The 19,025-nt window shown below is 36.9% G+C and overlaps 1 protein-coding gene across 9 annotated transcripts in view; it reads right to left on the reverse strand.

The window, feature by feature from the left end:
* Window positions 1-19,025, reverse strand: part of RAPGEF6 (Rap guanine nucleotide exchange factor 6) — a 200,548-nt gene that overhangs the window by 74,722 nt on the left and 106,801 nt on the right. For all 9 annotated transcript variants that reach the window (XM_053566296.1, XM_053566300.1, XM_053566294.1 and 6 more), the window contains 4 exons: window positions 17,350-17,481; window positions 6,215-6,392; window positions 3,845-3,981; window positions 474-632 (listed from right to left, as the gene is read on the reverse strand). In XM_053566296.1, the coding sequence (XP_053422271.1) occupies window positions 474-632; window positions 3,845-3,981; window positions 6,215-6,392; window positions 17,350-17,481 (606 nt within the window). The remainder of the gene's footprint in view (window positions 1-473; window positions 633-3,844; window positions 3,982-6,214; window positions 6,393-17,349; window positions 17,482-19,025) is intronic.

Here is a 19,025-nt window from a genome sequence, read left to right on the forward strand (position 1 = left end):
TCCTTTAACGCTTAAACAAAAATCATGGTGAAACAAATGATGCACAAAGAGGCAAAGAAGTGTAAGTAATCTGTTTGAATTTTGCTTGTTAAAAGGAGAAGTGAACATCTACTCTCAAAACTGACCCTAGCAAAGAAATCATGAAGCTGGAGTAAGTTAGAAACAAACAAACTCAGAAGTTCCTATTTCGTTCCTTTATTAAAAAAAAAAAAAAAAGACTCTGAGCTGGCTAATAACAAAGAGCAAAGTAACAAACCAGCATTTATTTTGTATATTCTCTTTTGTAAATTCATAATTTGCTCAATTTCACAAATATTTGTGGCAGATATGAGATCTAGTTTCCTTTATTAACTGTGAGCTATTTAAACTCCTGATTCTTAAATCCAGCTACTTTATTTTGAGGAAGAAAAACAGGCTTGCCTGTTTTAAATCAACAAACAAGCAAGAGTACTTGACCAAAGACATAAGCTTACCTGACAATCATCTACTTTAGTCCTGACAATTCCATGCATGTATTGCTTATCCAGAGTGGGAGTAATTCCAAAACTATTTCCCATAAACAAATTTTCAACTTTTCCATCTGGATGACTGATTTCTACAGTGCCGTTTAAAATAACATACCATGAGTCAAGCTAAAGAGAAAAACAAAGGTTTTGAGATGCTTTTTAAAAACAGAATTACATATTAACTTTGAAAAAGAATCTATCTATATACATAGGTTTAAAAAGAAAAAGGAGGTTATATTACAAAATACTCTGTAATACCCTATACCTTGTCTATGCAAACTGCTAAAGTTTTTTACTTTTTTCTTTTAATCATCAAACAATAATGTTTAAGAACACAAACTCTTGAAATTTTAATTCAGACCGTGCCACCAATTAGCTGAGTAACTTTGGGCAAATTATTTAACCTCTCCGGGCCTCAGCTTCCATACTGCTGAAGTGCCCATTGACCACTGACGACATTATCACAGAACTACTGGTACAAAGCAAGCATTCAAAAAAGAAAATAAAGATAGCTAGTGATTAATTCAGAAAGACCAGTAAGTAGAAGCCTGAACTGAGGGATATCGAACAAAATAAAATATTCAAACTTCTGCTAGTAAGGAAAAACTGCCTTCATTTATATGTTAGTATTTAATGTTCCAAGGAGATATAATTTAAAAGTCTACTGGGTATCAGTGAAAGACCACTTATTATCCTTTAATAGCCTACCCTTCTCACAAGCCCGGACTGAATAGTTTTAACGTAATTTAAGGGAAATTGAGATCATCGGTTCTGAAGGGTAATGAATGGCAACAAGAAATACTTTTTTCAAAAGTGTACTTTTCTTGACTATTTCAAACGTAAAATATACTCACTGTGGAACTCAGGGATTACATAAGCTACTTGAGGACAGGCACTGTGTATGTTTTTTTTCCCCCACCACTATATCAGTGTCTAGAAACAGTACCTGGCACAAAGGAGGCACACAACAAATTTTTCCTGACAGAACTGTAGAAAATTAAAGAATGCAAAAAACTTGTGGAAAAGACAAGTTGTTCAAAATCCTACTGCTTCCACAGATGTTTAAAGTTTCATTTATTTCTCTCCTATATGTATTCTTCTGTATTGTTGAAATATTGAGACTATCCTGCTTCAAAAAAAATACTGTATTACTCTGTTCATCAAACATTTTTGGGATAGTTTATATGCCAGATGTTTTCTAGAATGTGGGGAGAAAATTAACAAATAGAGTTAGAGAAAAGGGCCCTGCAGTCAAAGAACTTCTATCAAATAATCTGAATACCTAAATAATATTGTATCCTGTAGCTATATCACAATCCAGTTAAACATTTCTTATCATTACAATATACAGAGGGTGCCAAAAAATTTGCACAAATTTTGAGAGATGTCATCTATGTATTACTTTTCAAAGTGGATTTGAAGGTACTGTACTGGTAAAGTGCACCAAGACATGCCATGTACATTGATTTTACCTGCAATTCATATATTTTTGGGGAATGATCAATTTATTTCCAACAAGATCTCTTAAAATGTGTACACATTTTTTGGCACCCCAGGTATTTTGGTCATTATGAATTTTCACATATATTTATAGTACATGAATATAAATATATAGTCATGTGATATAAATATATAAAGTATGTAATTTCTAAGTATACTACAATGAGGTTGTGAATACTTTGTGCCGCGGACCACCCTGTCGGTGGGCTCCAGTCCGAGGGAAAGCAGGGAGAAGGAACGAGGAAAGTTGAGAGGTCGGCGCAGGAATGACAGTTTGGCACACTACGGGTTAAAGTATGCAGCTGCAAATTTTACTGAGAGTATATGTTGGTATTTATACATTTTCTTTCCAAGGTTCAAACAATGCAATCTTCATTCTGCTTATGCTTGTAAATTATCTTTGTGTCTGCATATGCGGTTTATCATGCATTACATGTTTTCAAGGTTTTGCTCTCCGGAGGGAGGTGGTTTATCAGTAACACCTGCTTACTCCCTCTTTAGGAATGTCAAGGTTTACAACTCTTCTCAGTCCTGCAACTCTTTTCAGTTTCTTATGATCTTATTTTTAAAACAGTTGGACATATTCTTTTATGTATAATGCTTGACTACTTTTATATATACTTTCTATATATTTTTACTCTTATTAGTAACTATACTTTGATTCATAATTGATTGTTAAACATTAAACTACTCTATTGATTTGTATTACATATGAAAATTAGTGAAGCAAGATGTTTGAACAAATCCTTATTGTGGGAGGTTATGTCTTGTAAAAGTTCTGCTTATGCATTCATTCTGTTTTTTCTGTCCCCACTGATATTTATGGTGGGAAAAACCTCTTTGTGTGTTCATTAGTAGTGCCACTGAGTTTAGCAAGCTCAGGAGGTGGTGTTATATTTGGATCAACAGTGTATTGTGTTCATTCTTAAGAAAGTACATATTGATAGTTTATCAGAACAAACAGACTTCTGGTACAGAATGACAAACACATGAATAGATGCCACAATCTTTAAACTTAAGCGGGTAACTGAGCATGCTAGGCAACATTTCTGATGCTGTGCATACTGGGGGCGCTGGGGGCTAAGCTCCGTGGAGCACAATCCACCTTCCCGTCGTTCTAGAACGCGGACACCACCGCCTCATTACGGCTATGGTGCCGTGGGTGCAGCAACTTTGAGACCTGTGAAGAATTTCTAAATGACTTTCAGAATTGTTGCACCTATTCATATTCCTGATAGCAGTTGCTCATTTGTGACATCTCAGCATTCATCTTTACACACTTCATAAGAAAAACAGTGAAGCATTTCTAAACAGCAGTAATACCTTCCTTCCAATCCCCCTACATCCTTCCTTTACCATCCACATCCATAAACTGCCAATTTTTGAACGCAAAATTGCCACATAAATGCCTCAACTGGCAACAGTCCACTAGGAGACATTGGTTCCAATAAATTTCCCTCATTCTTTCTTTGCTAAAATGTATAATACAGAAGAGCAATTAGAGTAAATAGCTGATAAACATTTTAAATAATAATAAGTATACACATAGAATGGTAGTTAAATTCTTTTTTAAAGTTTTAGGAACTCTTTTAAGAAGACAAATTTGGTTCAATGATTGTTACTTACTAAGTACCTATTCTGTACAAAGTCCACTGCTCGTAAATCAAAAATTAAGATGAAGTAAAGCAAAACCAAAAACTTAACTCTTCAGAAATTTTAAATACCCCCCAAATCAGCATTCACAAAAAAGGTATAAATTAAAAAAATTAAGATTTATACAAATTTATGGAAATTACTATCCATACTAAATAATGTATTTCATTTATTTGCTAACTTACCTCTTGCCCATCTTCGAGAATAATAGCTCCAGCCTGCTCTACCACTTCAAAAATCATCACTGAGCAGAGTTCTCTCCTTACAGACATGGTCATGTTTGTAAAAGCAGGGAGCTGGTGCATAAACTCCAGTAGTTGTTCTATAAGAAAACAGAAATTCTTGTATAAAGACCATCAGGAATTACATCTTAGACATACAACAAAATTTACAATTCAATAGTTCATTTCTTATTCAACTTAAAAATTTATTCTGCTAAAGTAGAGAAACCAAAGGTACTAAATGACTGTTCATTTAACAGATGATTTGGTTTGTTCATATGTTTAGACATACATATAAGTATGGGCTTACTAGAAGACACCAGAATTCACGATCACCATAGAGAACCAGGAAACAACATAGTTCAGATAAGGCTGGAGAGTTTAGAAAGTCTTTCCTAGCCTGAGGTGCCACTCATAGTGGTTAACTTTAGTGATGGTCTTTGATTTAACAGATTAGTGAAAAAGCTTTTTGTGTAATTCTTATCAGTCTAGTGGTTTTTAAAAATGCTATTAATAAATGTCAGTAAGTCATTAAATTTGAAATAATAAATGTATATTCTAACTCAAAATTTGTCACAGCAACTAAGTAACTCTCTTTAACCAACAAATATTTATTGGTGCCTTAGGCCATTCCCTGTATAATAAAATATAAGGGAGAAACATATATATGCAGCCAGCTAAGATATTAAAATGACTATAAGGTACTATATACCCAAGAAAACTAAAGTTAAAAAAAATAAAAATTTTTTAATTTTTAAAAAATTTTCTGAAAATAGTATACAATTCTTTATCATTAAAAAGGCACTTTCGTGACAGTCACACCTATAATCTTAGCACTCTGGGAGGCCGAGACAGAAGGATTGCTTAAGGCCAGGATTCCAGACCAGTCTGAGCAATTGTGAGAAGCCCATCTCTACAAAAATATAGAAAAATTAGCTGGGCATAGTAGCGGGCACCTGTAGTTCTCAGCTACTTGGGAGGCTGAGGCAGGAGAATCACGTGAGCCCAGGAGTTTATAGTTGCAGTGAGCCATGATGATGGTACTATACTCTAGACAAAGTAAAACCCTATCTCAGAAAAACAAACAAATAACCCCCAAATGAACAAACCAAACACTTTCAGTTCAGATAATGAACTGAAAACAAGACTACCCTGCAGGTTATTTAACGTATTATATTATATCTTTAGAACAGAAAGGAATGTTCAAATATGTTGATCTTTACCCACAGAAATTATTATTATTAGTAGCAGCATATTCTAATTTGAATAGTGATATGAATATTATAAAAATGAAATCTAGGATAAAATCTCAATTGAATTACTACCATAAATAACTTACATAAGGAAAATTGATAAAATTTTAGCCAAAAAATTAAAAAATATACATATATTTTCAAGTTAGGAAAATAAAAAATATTATTTTTAAACATATCTGAAAGCGTTTTAAATGTTTTGTGGACATGAAGGTTTAACGCATTAGTTTAATGCAATCAAAGTTTTTGTTTTATAAATCACAACAGCCAACCTCAAAGATAGCTCTCAATGATTCCTGCCTCCTGGTATTCATAGTCCCCTCCTCTATTACACCAGGGTTGTTCACTGTGACACACAGAATAAGGCAGAAGTGATGATGTGCTGCTACTGAATCCAGATCATAAAAGACACTGTAGCATCTACTTTATTATCCCTTGGATTACTCCAAATGCCATTTTGAAAGGACACTTAAACAGCCTATGGAGAGACTCATGTGAAGAACTGAGGGTCTTGTGCCAAAAGCCATTTTGAGGGGCGGCGCCTGTGGCTCAGTCAGTAAGGCGCCGGCCCCATATGCCGAGGGTGGCGGGTTCAAACCCAGCCCCGGCCAAACTGCAACCAAAAAATAGCCGGGCGTTGTAGCGGGCGCCTGTAGTCCCAGCTACTCGGGAGGCTGAGGCAAGAGAATCGCTTAAGCCCAGGAGTTGGAGGTTGCTGTGAGCTGTGTGAGGCCACGGCACTCTACCGAGGGCCATAAAGTGAGACTCTGTCTCTACAAAAAAAAAAAAAAAAAAAAAAAAAAAGCCATTTTGAGTACCCCTGTTGGACACAGATGCTCCAGCTCGGCCCAGTGAAGACTGAAATGACTGCAGCCCAGTATCGATATTTTGACTAAAACCTCAAGAGAGATACTGAGCCAGAATGACCTAGCTATGCTGCTCCTGAATTCCTGAACCTACAAAAACTTTGAGATAAATGTATGTTGTTTTAAGCCATTAAATTTTGAAGTAATCTGTTATGCGGTGATAGATAACTGTATGAAAGTTAAAAATTCTTATTGTGAACAGCTGTACTTCTTACCAATATCATCATCAGTTTTGTCTGCAGGCTCTTTTTCAAGACATTCTCGAACAAGATCTCTCCCCTGCAATGGATCTGTTCGATCAATTTCTTCATCTTCCTCTTCTTCATCCTCGGAATCAACAGGTCCTTCTGGAAGACGTGTTAAATCTACATCTAGTACCTCACTCTCCGTAGCCTACAGAAATAAATCTTTATCACTTATCATTTCATATTAAAAATATATGTCATAGTCTGAATGCAGTTTATATATGTTATATACTGTATCAAAAATATAATGAAGTAATACTTATGTTTAAAAAGTTTCTTTCTGGCTTGGCGTCAGAAAGTAGCACAGTAGTTATAGTACCAGTCATATACACCGAACTTGGCAGGTTTGAACCTGGCCTGGGTCAGCTAAACAAAAATGACAACTGCAACAACAATAAAAAAAAAAAAAATAGCTGGGTGTTGTGGCTGGCGCCTGTAGTCCCAGCTACTTGGGAGGCTGAGGTGAGAGAATCACTTAAACCGAAGAGTTTGAGGTTGCTGTGAGCTGTGATGCCAGAGCAGTCTACTGAGGGAAACACTATGAGACTGTCTCAAAAAAAAAAAAAGTTTCTTTCTGCCCAAAATATAAGCTCATCATTCCACAGTGTGACAACCAGGTGATAAATCTGAACCAGTAAGTATAGTATGGTCAGGAGACTCAGACATCACTAAATGTATTTTTTTTTTTTATAACAAATACTTGCATTTCTTGAAAGTACAGTTTTCTAACATGAAGTACAGGAAATGAAAATTAACCAACAATCACTTTATGAGTACATATTAGCTTATGTTGAGTGTTGTGAAAAAGATTTTTTTCATCCATAAAGTGTTAAAGTCTAACAGATAGATGATCAGGTAAATTAAGAACAGATATTTAAAAAAATGTAAAGAATAGTACTGAAATATGTTATACAGACCCATTTTAAAATACTGAACAAATACCCATTATTTCCCAATACCTTATTGTTAAATCTAATAGTGAGTTAAGAGCTACAATTCTTCTAACTAATCTTTAAAATGAACTTATACTTAAAACTGTAACTTTGGAAATGTATTAATCTCAGATATTACAGAAAATAATCAAATTTTTAAAAATTATCCTCTACTTCGGAAGGTGGAAAAAAAACTAGAAAACATTTAAAAAAATTAAGAACCTGTAAATGCAAAGGTCATTCATAGAAAATAATTATCTTTCAGAAAATAAAATTATCCTTAAGTACATTATTAAAAAATTTTATAACTATCACATTTGGTTGATTCATATTGTAAATGAAAAAGCACACTGAAAATCATCACAGAAACAGAAGTGAACACATAAGAATTCCATAATAATAAATAAAAAATAAGCATTCAAATATAAGCATTAACGATGACTACAGAATCTTCATCTTGTTTTGAACATTTACTATTTTGTCTGCCCAGAAGAGGATCTTCTTTCTTTTGACGATTGCTGTTTAACTTTCCATCTTAAATCCAGAGATTACAATAGGGAACACTACCCTGTTCCCTGGCTATGTAAGCTAAGGCAGAAACGCTTTTTCTCCAGGTTTTTATATGTAATTAGAGCTGGAAGTAGAGCATCCTTTCTTCTCTGGCTGCTGAACTGGAAAAATGTTGAGAGTAGGCAATCTATAGCCACATGAAAAAGCCTTTCTCTAGTGGGAGAAAATTAAACCAATAGTGACAGAGGCAGGGGACTGGGAAGGAAGACACTAACTAAGCAAAGAGGCAGCCAAAGAGAAAGACAGACACAGAGCAACAAAGCAACAGAAAGAAAATACAGAAGACAGATAAAGAAGGAACACAGCATGTGTAGCAAAGAATGCTGGTGATACAAAGCATCACAAAGAAAGACAGGAAGTAAAACAAGAGCTATAGGGAGCCAAAAGACCAGAAAAAGAGAGGCACAGATAGACCAGCAAGAACCCAGGTTTCCTGAGGCCAGAGCTGCCTCTGCTTTCTCTGAGGGTCAATAAATTATCCTTCTGACTTTTTGTAAAATCATGTTAGGGCTTTGATACTTGCAACTGAAAGATTCCTGATCTGTTTCAAAAGACTATGCCTCATGCTTCTCATGGATTTCTGCACAGCTTTAAGTAATAGCTGGTTAATAATCCAGACTAAATACCTCACTTGAGATCTTTAAGATTAGACAAGCTGGCTCTTTCAGGGTCTTCTATGGTATAAATGTTCATGTCTCCGCCCAAAATTCTTATGTTGAAATCCTAACCCCGTAAATTGATGGAAACTTGGAAAGTGATTAGGTCATGAGAGAAGGGATTGGGTCATAAGAATTCTCATGAATGAGATTAGTACCCTCATAAAAGAGCCAGAAGGACCCCATTTACCCCTTCTACCATGGAACCATAAGTAGAAAGTGCCATCTATGACTCAGAAAAATGACCAACAGATATCAAATCTGCCATTGCCTTAAACTTGAACTTTCTAACCTCAAGAGTTGTAAGAAATAAATTTCTGTTGTTTATAAGCTACCTAGTCTGTGGTATTTTGTTATAGCATCCTGCATAGACTAAGATAGGGTCTTACAAGGACAATCCTATCCTGTGACTACCTAGTATGCTCTGAATTATTTTCTGGCTATGAAATGTTAGGGTTTAAATGGAGTATATTTCCGAGTCATGTGTTTTTGAAACCATAAACTTGCCTGCAGGTTACAATCTCTTTTCAAAGGCAAATAACTTTTAATTTAAAAATGATGTATGTTAGGGCCTAAACCCTTCCCCCTCCTCCAAAGACTTCCAGCAACCTGTGGAATCTTCCTTCCCCCTACACACAGTATAAAAACATGCCCCAAACCATTCAGTGCAGCCACCATCTTTGCCCAGGCAGGTCTCAGTCCCCTCTCATTATACTTGGCCTGAACCCTCTCCTGGTCTTCTTTCTGGGTCCACCACTGAACCCCTTTCATTTGGTGCTGAAATTTCAGTGTACAATCAAAAAGACTTTCTCAAAAATCTGATTTATTTACTTATACTAATTTTAATCTAAGAAACCAATGTTAAAAAACACTAAGGCAATATTTTCCACACAAGTTAATTTTTTGGAATATAGATTCTCACCCCAGACTCAGTTTTTTTCCATTTTATCAATTTTTAAGTACAATCTAGATCATAAATTCAGCTTCCTAAGCCACCCTATCTTCACTTTATAGAGTTTTCATCCCCGACCTAGTGAATTAGGGAATCATGTTACCATAGAGGTTCCTCAACCTCATCTCATTTCCATTTTTTGGATATGTCTGATAAAAAGATGAATGACTCACAACATAAAAAGGCAAGATGTAATTGGGTTATATGGACAATACAGAAGGGTTATTATATCTACATGATAAGTGAAGACGTTTAAGGACATAGCTCCTTAGGAAGAATAGAAGCCATCGGTCTAAGATTGGGAAAAGACTATTAAAAGAATGCTTTTAGGAACCTTTTAAGGTCAACTACAAAGGAGAGAATATGATCTCCTTATAATTGCCTTCTTATAGTTGTATTCTTTTCAAAGCAGTATAAAAATAATAAGTAAAGTTAGTTAAGAAAACATACTAACCTGTTAAAATGTTAAGAGTACACAACAGGACAGTGACAAAACAGGAATTAATAAAAAGTATGATTGGCCAAAAATATACTAGGAAGTTAAAAAGGCTATTTTTAAATTAATAAATAAATAAATAAATAAAAAACTATGTAGGAAACAAGGTCTAAATCCTTGACTAAACAAAGGCATGCCATGTACTTAAGATAAAGGTAAATATAATATCCACCAAGACTAGAAGTCTGCGTGATACTTCTGAAGATACAGTTCCTAGGCAGAAAGTTTAATATTCTAATAACTAGATAAGAATTAATTTTTTAAAAATGTAGTCTACAATGTTCAGCATACAATAAAAACTTAATAGATAATGTGAAGCAGGGAAATGGGACCTATAACCAGGAGAGGGGGAAAAATATCTATCAATAGGGCGGTGCCTGTGGCTCAAAGGAGTAGGGCACTGGCCCCATATACCAGAGGTAGCAGATTCAAACTAGGCCCCAGCCAAAAAAACTGCAAAAAAAAAAAAAAAAAAAAAAAAAAATCTATCAACATAAAGATACCCAGGAATGTTAGAGATATTGGAATTAAAAACAAGCACTTTCAATTTATAAATAAGTTCAAGGATTTAAAAGAAAAAATAATTAGAGGAAAAATGGAGATTCTCAATAAGAACATATAAACTAGAAGAAGAGTAAACTTAAAGAAAGGGCAATAAAAACTACTCAGACTGAAGTAAAGACAAGGGAAATAAGCCAAAAACAAAATTTAATAAAGCTTTAGACTCATGTAATATCTAATGATCAAGAGTTGGTACAAAAAAATGTAGGTCAGTCAAAAGATACTCCATATTCATGTAGGTAAGGTACCCAGAAGATATGGTACACAAGCAAGTTTATGGTTTCAAAAGGCCTTTCAACTTTGTATTTTATTTGTTTTTGTTTGTATTTTACCCTAGCAACTGGGACACAGCAGGCCCTCAGAAAGATTACAATACATAATTTAAGTTCAGGAAAAAATATATATATTGGTGATAAGACTTAGACAAGTATTAAACTTCTTGTGTTTTTCTTTTCCTGTCACATGACTGTCTCTATTTATATGTGTAAATATAATTTGGTGAGGCAGACAGTCTGAGGTGACTTTTTTGATGACATGGCCTTCCCTAAATAAACCACCAGAGGATATCCTTTTCCTGTTTGCCTCTAGATAAACATGAAGCTACAACGAGGGGAACTATAGCTTGGAATTAAGAATCACACGAACTTACAAAAACTGTACTTCAAATTTAGGGAAATATTAAACCAGAACCTTAGACATTCAGTGTTTCTCCTTTCTGCATTCCCATTTTTAGTATTTTATTTAACCTTTTTTTACAAACAATTTAGTCTTCATGATTCCTCTTTGTCATCCTTGTCAGAGTGAGAACTCTGTGAAATTAATCTTTCACAGTTACGTTATCTAGGCTGATGTATTCCATAATCTCTACAACAGGGGAGGCAAGCAAAGTCAAGTCTCTTTTGCCATGGATAATGAAGTTTTAGTTAACAGAGACCATCTGCATGTTTTTTGGAATTAAAAAAAAAAATTCTAGATTGCTTCCTAAGTCCTGTACTTGATTCAGCATGGAAAACAAATGTAAGATATAAACTCTGCTCTCCATAAATTTGCTCTGATGATGAAAAATGTCAAGTTTGTAAACAACTACAAAAAACAGTAACAACAACAACAACAAAAAGACAAGAGTGAAAAACCTGGAGAAAAACTGCTATGGGGTGCCAAGGAAGGGGATACCTCTGTGTTGGAAAAACGTTGGCAAGGGTATGAAAACGTTGTCTAAGTGGAGCTACCGGTAGAAGAGCATGATTAAAACAACACAAAGCAAGGGAAAGGTAGCTGGCTACATTCATGAAGGAGAATCCACAGGGTGTGTCCAAGGTTGCCATATATACAAAGAGGAAAATGGCAAATTGTAGCTAAGTGTACCTTTACAAAATGTTCAGGTGGAGCAAGATGGCAGCCGAGTAACAGTTTCTCTGCAACTGGGCACGGTGAGTCTGGGGAGATAAGACTCCAGGCATCTCTGGGTGGGATCTGCCTATAATCATCCCTTTGAGGATACAGGGAGTCAGCAAGGGACTTCTGGACCCCAAGAGGAGGACAAAAACAGTGGAAAACTGACAAGTGGTTGCAGGTGTTCGATCAACCTAATCCCGCCGGCAATGGTAAGTACAAGCAGCAGTGAGACTGCAAACTGGAAAGACCTTACCTGTGAAATATTTCAGTGTTTTGGACTTGGCACTCAGTTGAACTGCCTTGGGGAGAGCTTGAGTAGGAGTGCAGAGAACTTTGGGCATTGTCTAGGGTCCCAGACTGAGCCCCTGAGCCGGATGGAGCTAACAGTATTTGGCTGTGGGCCGCAGGGAGCCATTGTGAGAGAACTGCCCCGGCAATCTCCGCCCTCAAGGTTGCAGAGCAAGGATCAGGCGGGAGCTAGTAACCTAGTGACTGAGCAACCTAAAGGCGGGGACTGAGCTGCCTTACAGCCTTAACCCTTAGGGGCAGAGTGAGACCGGTTTTAGCACACTGGAGCCTCGGGCTATTGCCCTGGGTGGAGTACCGTGGTGTCACAGCTTATAGCAACCTCAAACTCCTGGGCTTGGCGCTGCCTGGACCTCATAAGAGCTGCGCTGCGACCCCCAACCTTCGACCCATGCCCACTGGGCCTCCGCATGCCCTGACTAGGAACTGCGGGAGCCGCGCAGCCCTGTGTCCTCCCTCCTATACCCTCCCTGCCTCCACACTGGCCCGCTTGTCTGGCCAGGGACACTGGTAGCTGCGTGCCCTCTAGAGCCCTTCCTGCCTCTGTGCAGAGCCCTTCTCCTGGCCAGAGACTGCTGGAGCCTTGGGCTCTCTGTGTCAAAGTCACGGGGCGCCAGGCACTCCCAGAACTGTGTGCATCACCTCCCGCCCTGTTGCTGGATCTGGGTGTGTCACACCCCAGAGCTGCTTCCACAACCAGAACTCCCTGGCTGGGGCAGCCCCAGAGGAACTACACAGGGCCACTCCCTACAAAGATCCAGCAATAATAGAGTGATCCTGCTGGGGTGTCATCTTGGAGAGACACCTCCCCAACTCTGAGGACGGCCAGAGGCAACGGTGAAAAACAATCATGACGCGAAATCAACAGAAAAACTCTGGCAATATGAATAATTGGAGTAGATCAACTCCCCCAAGGATGAATGGGGCAGACACAGCACAAGATCCCATGCACAAATAGCTGAGATGTCAGAAATCAAATTCAGAATCTGGATAGCAAATAAGATAGAATTAGAATTCCAAGCAGTAACCCAAAAGATATCTCAAGAGTTCAACGCATTCAAAGACCAAATGACCAAAGATTTTGACACATTGAGACAAGAAGTTGCAGCCCTCAAAGATCTGAGAAACACAGTAGAATCCCTCAGTAACAGAATGGAGCAAGCAGAAGAAAGGATTTCTAACATCAAAGACAAAGCTTTCGAACACTCCCAAACACTCAAAGAGGAAGAGAAATGGAGGGCAAAAACAGATCATTCTCTCAGAGAGCTCTGGGATAATTGGAAGAAAATCAATATTCGTCTTATAGGGATCCCAGAAAGTGATGAAGTGGCTTCACAAGGCACAAAATCTCTTCTCCATGAGATTATGAATGAGAACTTTCCAGACATGCCAAGAGATTCTGAATTTCAGATACCAGTTTCAGAACTCCAGCACGACTGAACCCGAATAAGACATCCCCCAGACACATCATAATCAATTTCACTAAAGTTAATATGAAGGAGAAAATTCTGAAAGCAGCTAGATGAAAGAAAACCATCACTTACAAGGGGAAGAATATTAGAATAACTGTAGATCTCTCTGCTGAAACCTTTCAAACTAGAAGAGGATGGTCATCAACTTTTAATCTCCTAAAACAAAATCACTTTCAACCCAGGATCCTGTACCCAGCTAAACTGAGTTTCATTTATGATGGAGAAATTAAATACTTCAATGACATTTACATGTCGAAGAAATTTGCCATAACTAAACCAGCTCTCCAGGATATTCTCAGACCTATCCTCCATAAAGACTAGCCTGATCCTCCACCACAAAAGTAAACCCACACAGAAAATTTTGATCAAATTCTAACTTCCACAGTTGCAAAAGGATTAAAAACGTCCACCGGACTCTCGAAAGGCTTATCAATATTCTCAATTAATGTGAATGGTTTAAACTATCCTCTAAAGAGGCACGGGTTGGCTGACTGGATACAAAGACTCAAGCCAGATATCAGCAGCATGCAAGAATCACATCTTACATTAAAAGACAAATATAGACCCAAGGTGAAGGGATGGTCATCTATACTCAAGGCAAATGGAAAGCAGAAAAAAGCAGGCATTGCAATCCTATTCGCAGACGCAATAGGCTTTAAACCAACTGAAATAAGAAAGGATAAGGATGGACACTTCATATTTGTTAAAGGTAATACTCAATATGATGAGACCTCAATTATTAATATTTATGCACCCAACCAGAACACACCTCAATTTATAAGAGAAACTCTAACAGACATGAGCAACTTGATTTCCTCCAGTTCCATAGTAGTTGGAGATTTTAACACCCCTTTACAAAATGTTCATTACACAATTTTACAGAGTATTTACAAAATATTTCTATGTGTTGATATATAAATATTAAAATATAAAATGTAAGAATTTGTTTTTAATATTTTAATATTTATATATCAACATATAGATACCGTGTAGCATATGTAAGTGAGGGACGAGTGGAATACAAAATCAGACTAAAGACTATAATCAGAAGTGAAAAGCTTGAAATTTGGAATAAAGAATGTGAATTACATAACAGTGAGGCATTAAAGTAGGGCGCCGGCCCCATATGCCGAGGATGGCGGGTTCAAACCCAGCCCCGGCCAAACTGCAACAAAAAAATAGCCGGGCGTTGTGGCGGGCACCTATAGTCCCAGCTGCTCGGGAGGCTGAAGCAAGAGAATCGCGTAGCCCAAGAGTTAGAGGTTGCGTGAGTTGTGTGACATCATGGCACTCTACCCGAGGGCGGTACAGTGAGACTCTGTCTCTACAAAAAAAAAAAAAAAGCTTTCAAAATAAGTAATCAAAGTCATTGCAATTTATGTCAAGTGAGAATTAAAAAAAATGACAGTCTTCAAAAAAAAAAAAGATAACAGATTTTAAATAGGCCTCTGACAGGTAGAAGAGAACGTGTGGTGGTCAAGGGTAGCTGAGGTGACAAAAGACCAATGATGAAAATGTGGCACCAGAGATCTGGAGAGACTGGCACCAGAGCAGTGAATCAGGGAATCGTGTGGCTATAGAGGTGGTAACTGCAGCCTTCAGATTTTTGAGAAAATATTTACTTTCTATATAGAAACTAAAAAGAAAGGTGGGAGGTGAAATGCATACCTTGGGTTACTTGAGTTAATGAAAAGGTAAATGCTTTTGTTCAATAGTTAATATTTCTCAATTTTCCAGCTCTTGGAAGAGACTTTCTGAGGATATTCTAACACTTTGGTGTATACTTTTAGCTAAAATTCAAGCTAATCTAATTAGAAACATATTCACACTGGAACCATAGGTTTATACCTTTTTTTGTCAGACTGTGGTAAATACTTTATTTTGAAGTTTCGTTTTTTTGTTTTATTTTCATTTTTTTAAGAGACAGAGACTCACTCTGTTGTCCAGGCCAGAGTATGGCGGCATCATCATAGCTCACTGCAACTTTCCCCCCAGCTCAGGAGATTCTGCTGCCTTAGCCTCCCGAGTTAAGACTACAGGTGTGCGCCACCATACCTTTCTAATTTTTTGTGTATCTTATAGAGACGGGGGTCTTGCTCTTGCTCAGGCTGGTAGCTAGAAAAAAGAATGGTGAACAGGGAGAACTCCATGTTCTGTGTACTATAAAATCACAAAAAGGGAGATGTAGATAGACATAGCAATGACCTTTGTTGAGAAAAGCCATATATAAACCAAAAGATGGCAATTGTCTTTGTTCCATCTTGTATTTGCCTGCAAACTTCCCTTTATTAAATGAGGGCTGATTTTCCCCAAAATACCAGAATCTGATTAATTCTGTAGAATCACAGTCTGAAAGGTTTTCCTCAGACAATGATAATACTATTTTTATAGATCTGTGCCATCTGTAGCCACCTGCCCAGTGTGGCTATTGGACACTTGCAACATGGCTAGTCTGAAATGAGACGTGCTAGGAACTCTGGCTTTTGAAGACTCAGTATAGAAAAGGAATGCAAAGTAATCCATTCATAATGTTAGAACATTGATCCCAGGTTAAAATTATATTTGAATATACTGTGCTAAATAAATTATTAAAATTAATTTTGTTTCCTTTTCCTCAGTTTTTTTTGTGGAGATGAGGTCTTGCTCTGTTGCTCAGGCAGAGTGCAGTGGCATCATCATAGCTTACTACAACCTCAAACTCCCAGGCTCAAGTGTTCTTCCTGCCTCAGTTTCCTGCGGATTGGATTACAGGCATGTGCCCCAACAACCAGCTAATTTTTCTATTTTTTGCTCTTGCTCAGGCTAATCTTGAACTCCTGGCTTTAACCAATCCTTCTGCCTTGCCCTCCCAGAGTGCTAGGACTGCAAGTGTAAGCCACTATGTCTGGTCTCCTTTTACTTTTTTTGATGGTGGCCACTAGAAAATTTAAATCGTTCACATTAAAGTTCTTTTAGATAGCTCTGGAACAAGTGATACATTTGAATTCCTGAACAAACCAACCTTCAATATCATGAACCCTCTATTTTATTAAAAGCATTCTATATTCATGATCTCTGATAAAATAAACCACTGGACATAAAGCACCACACCCAGGGAACTGTTCTCCACATCTTACACTAAAGAAGACATTATAGAAGTTCCATTATTGGGATCTTAAAACGCTCATTGAACTGGCCTGAACCTAATTTATGTTTAATCTTAGTTGGATTCTATGAGGATCTCTCAGTTTATGGGTCTTTTGAGCCTTCTCCCTACTATTACAAGGATGGCTAAAAAGCTCAGTAGGTTTGACACATTGTTCATACTGGGTTTTAAGAACAGAAAAGTCTGTCAATACACTATTTAATTCACTACTTAATTTATGTTATACTATAGTAACAGAAGCTTTATAGTATAAAAACAGATCTAATTTTCTTCATGATTTCTAATTCTACAAGATATTATAAAAAAAACTGCCCTTTTCCAAGTTTAAGTGTTATATATTAATCCAAAGCAAGTGTTATATATTAATACAGATTCACCTAAAGAAATGAAAGAGAACACTATATCCCAACACTGCTGGACCAAACTTAATCATTCTCAAAAGACAGATCATTTAATTGGGCTTATAGAATTGAAACAGTATAGATAGGATATTTTCCAATAGGATTAATGCTTATACTTTGTACACTAACTAAAAGACGCGACTGTCTAAGCCACAATCACAGGATATTTGGCAGAATGAAAAAGTCACACACACGGAATAAAAACTTTTAAGGTACTACCTGGTAGATATCAGATAAACTGCTGCTCCCAGAGTCACTGGCAATGCTACAACCAGACTGACTAGAAGACACGTGAGTCACTTGTGGATGTGGGTTTTCTGTGAGGTGCATCTTGGTAAGATCAGCGGGAAGCTAAAGAAAAAAAATAATTTAAGTTATTCTCAATTTCAAACTTCACCTTTTTGAAATACTTGATCAACTTTAACTCTGCAATACATTTTGTTTTATGTACGCTGCTGTGCAACCTCATTTCTATCTTAAATTCTAAATTCTTAGCAAAAGAAAAAGAATTTTTTAAAAATTTATTGTTAGGAATTCATTGAGGGTACAGAGAACCAGGTTACACTAACTGCATCTGTTAGGTAAAGTCCCTCTTATAACTATGTCTCAACTCCAAGAGGTGTCACACACTGTTACTCCCCACCTCCCTCTCTCCTCCCTTCTCTCAGCTCCCCTACTCCACCATCCCCTACCATGTATTAGGTCATCAGCTGTTCTCATATCAGAATTGAGTACACCGGATTCTTGTTTCTCCATTCTTATGATGCTTTACTAAAAAGAATGTGTTTCAATTCTATCCAGGTTAATACAAAAGCTGTAAAGTCTCCATCTTTTTTGGTGGCTTAAATAGTATTCCGTGGTATACCTATACCACAGATTGTTAATCCATTCCTGGATTGGTGAGCATTTAGGTTGTTTCAACATTTTATCAATTATAAATTGAGCTGCAATAAACAGTCTAGTACAAATGTCCTTATGACAAAATGATTTTTTTTCTTCTGGGTAGATTGTAATAAACCAATGGTACTCTCTGAAGCTGTTAAATATGTCTGTGGTGATAAACCCACTGAATAGTATTCAAAAGAGACTGCAATTAACTAATGGTTACTTCAGAAAAACTTGTCCTCCCCCATGTTGTCTGTTTCCACTGTAAAGGGTAGGAATGCTACCCTGTTTCCCCGAAAATAAGACAGTGTCTTATTTTAAGGTGTGCTCCCAAAGATGCGCTAGGTTTTATTTTCAGGGGACGTCTTATCTTTCCTGTAAATAGGTCTTATTTTTGGAGGATGTCTTATTTTTGGGGAAAGAGGGTATTAAAATACATGCATATGCACACATACACCCTACTAATACAAAATGATAGCTAATACCCGAATAAAACAGCAGTATCTTGCACTAAAGTATCATCTGCTGGCAGTAAGACTTAGGACAAGTAATAAATTGACTACACCTAATATTCAAAAAAATATTATAAACGTTTTTACACTTAGTATACATTGGTTTGTAATAGGCCCAGAAAAATTAATAATCGAAAAGATTTAATGAATGTCTGTGCTACAGGGATACAAGAAACACAAGAAGGAAATGACTCAGTCACCCCATCTTTAATGTGGCAATACTTTATCACTATTGCGGTTGTACATTTCAAACCATAAAATATTACTAAAACAGACATGTCAGGATAAATACTAGAGGAGATAAAAAAAGATACACCCCACTATGTTCTGGTGTAAAGTTTTACATAGGAAGCATGCTTATATATCTTCCAAATAATTTCTGTGCAATGTGCTGTTCAAGATGCTTAAGAAAAATAAAACACGGTGGTGCCTGTGGCTCAAAGGAGGAGGCGCTGGCCCCATATGCCAGAGGTGGCGGGTTCAAGCCTAGCCCCAGCC

This window comes from Nycticebus coucang, chromosome 17 (genome assembly GCF_027406575.1).
Source record: "Nycticebus coucang isolate mNycCou1 chromosome 17, mNycCou1.pri, whole genome shotgun sequence".
Classification (NCBI taxonomy): domain Eukaryota; kingdom Metazoa; phylum Chordata; class Mammalia; order Primates; family Lorisidae; genus Nycticebus; species Nycticebus coucang.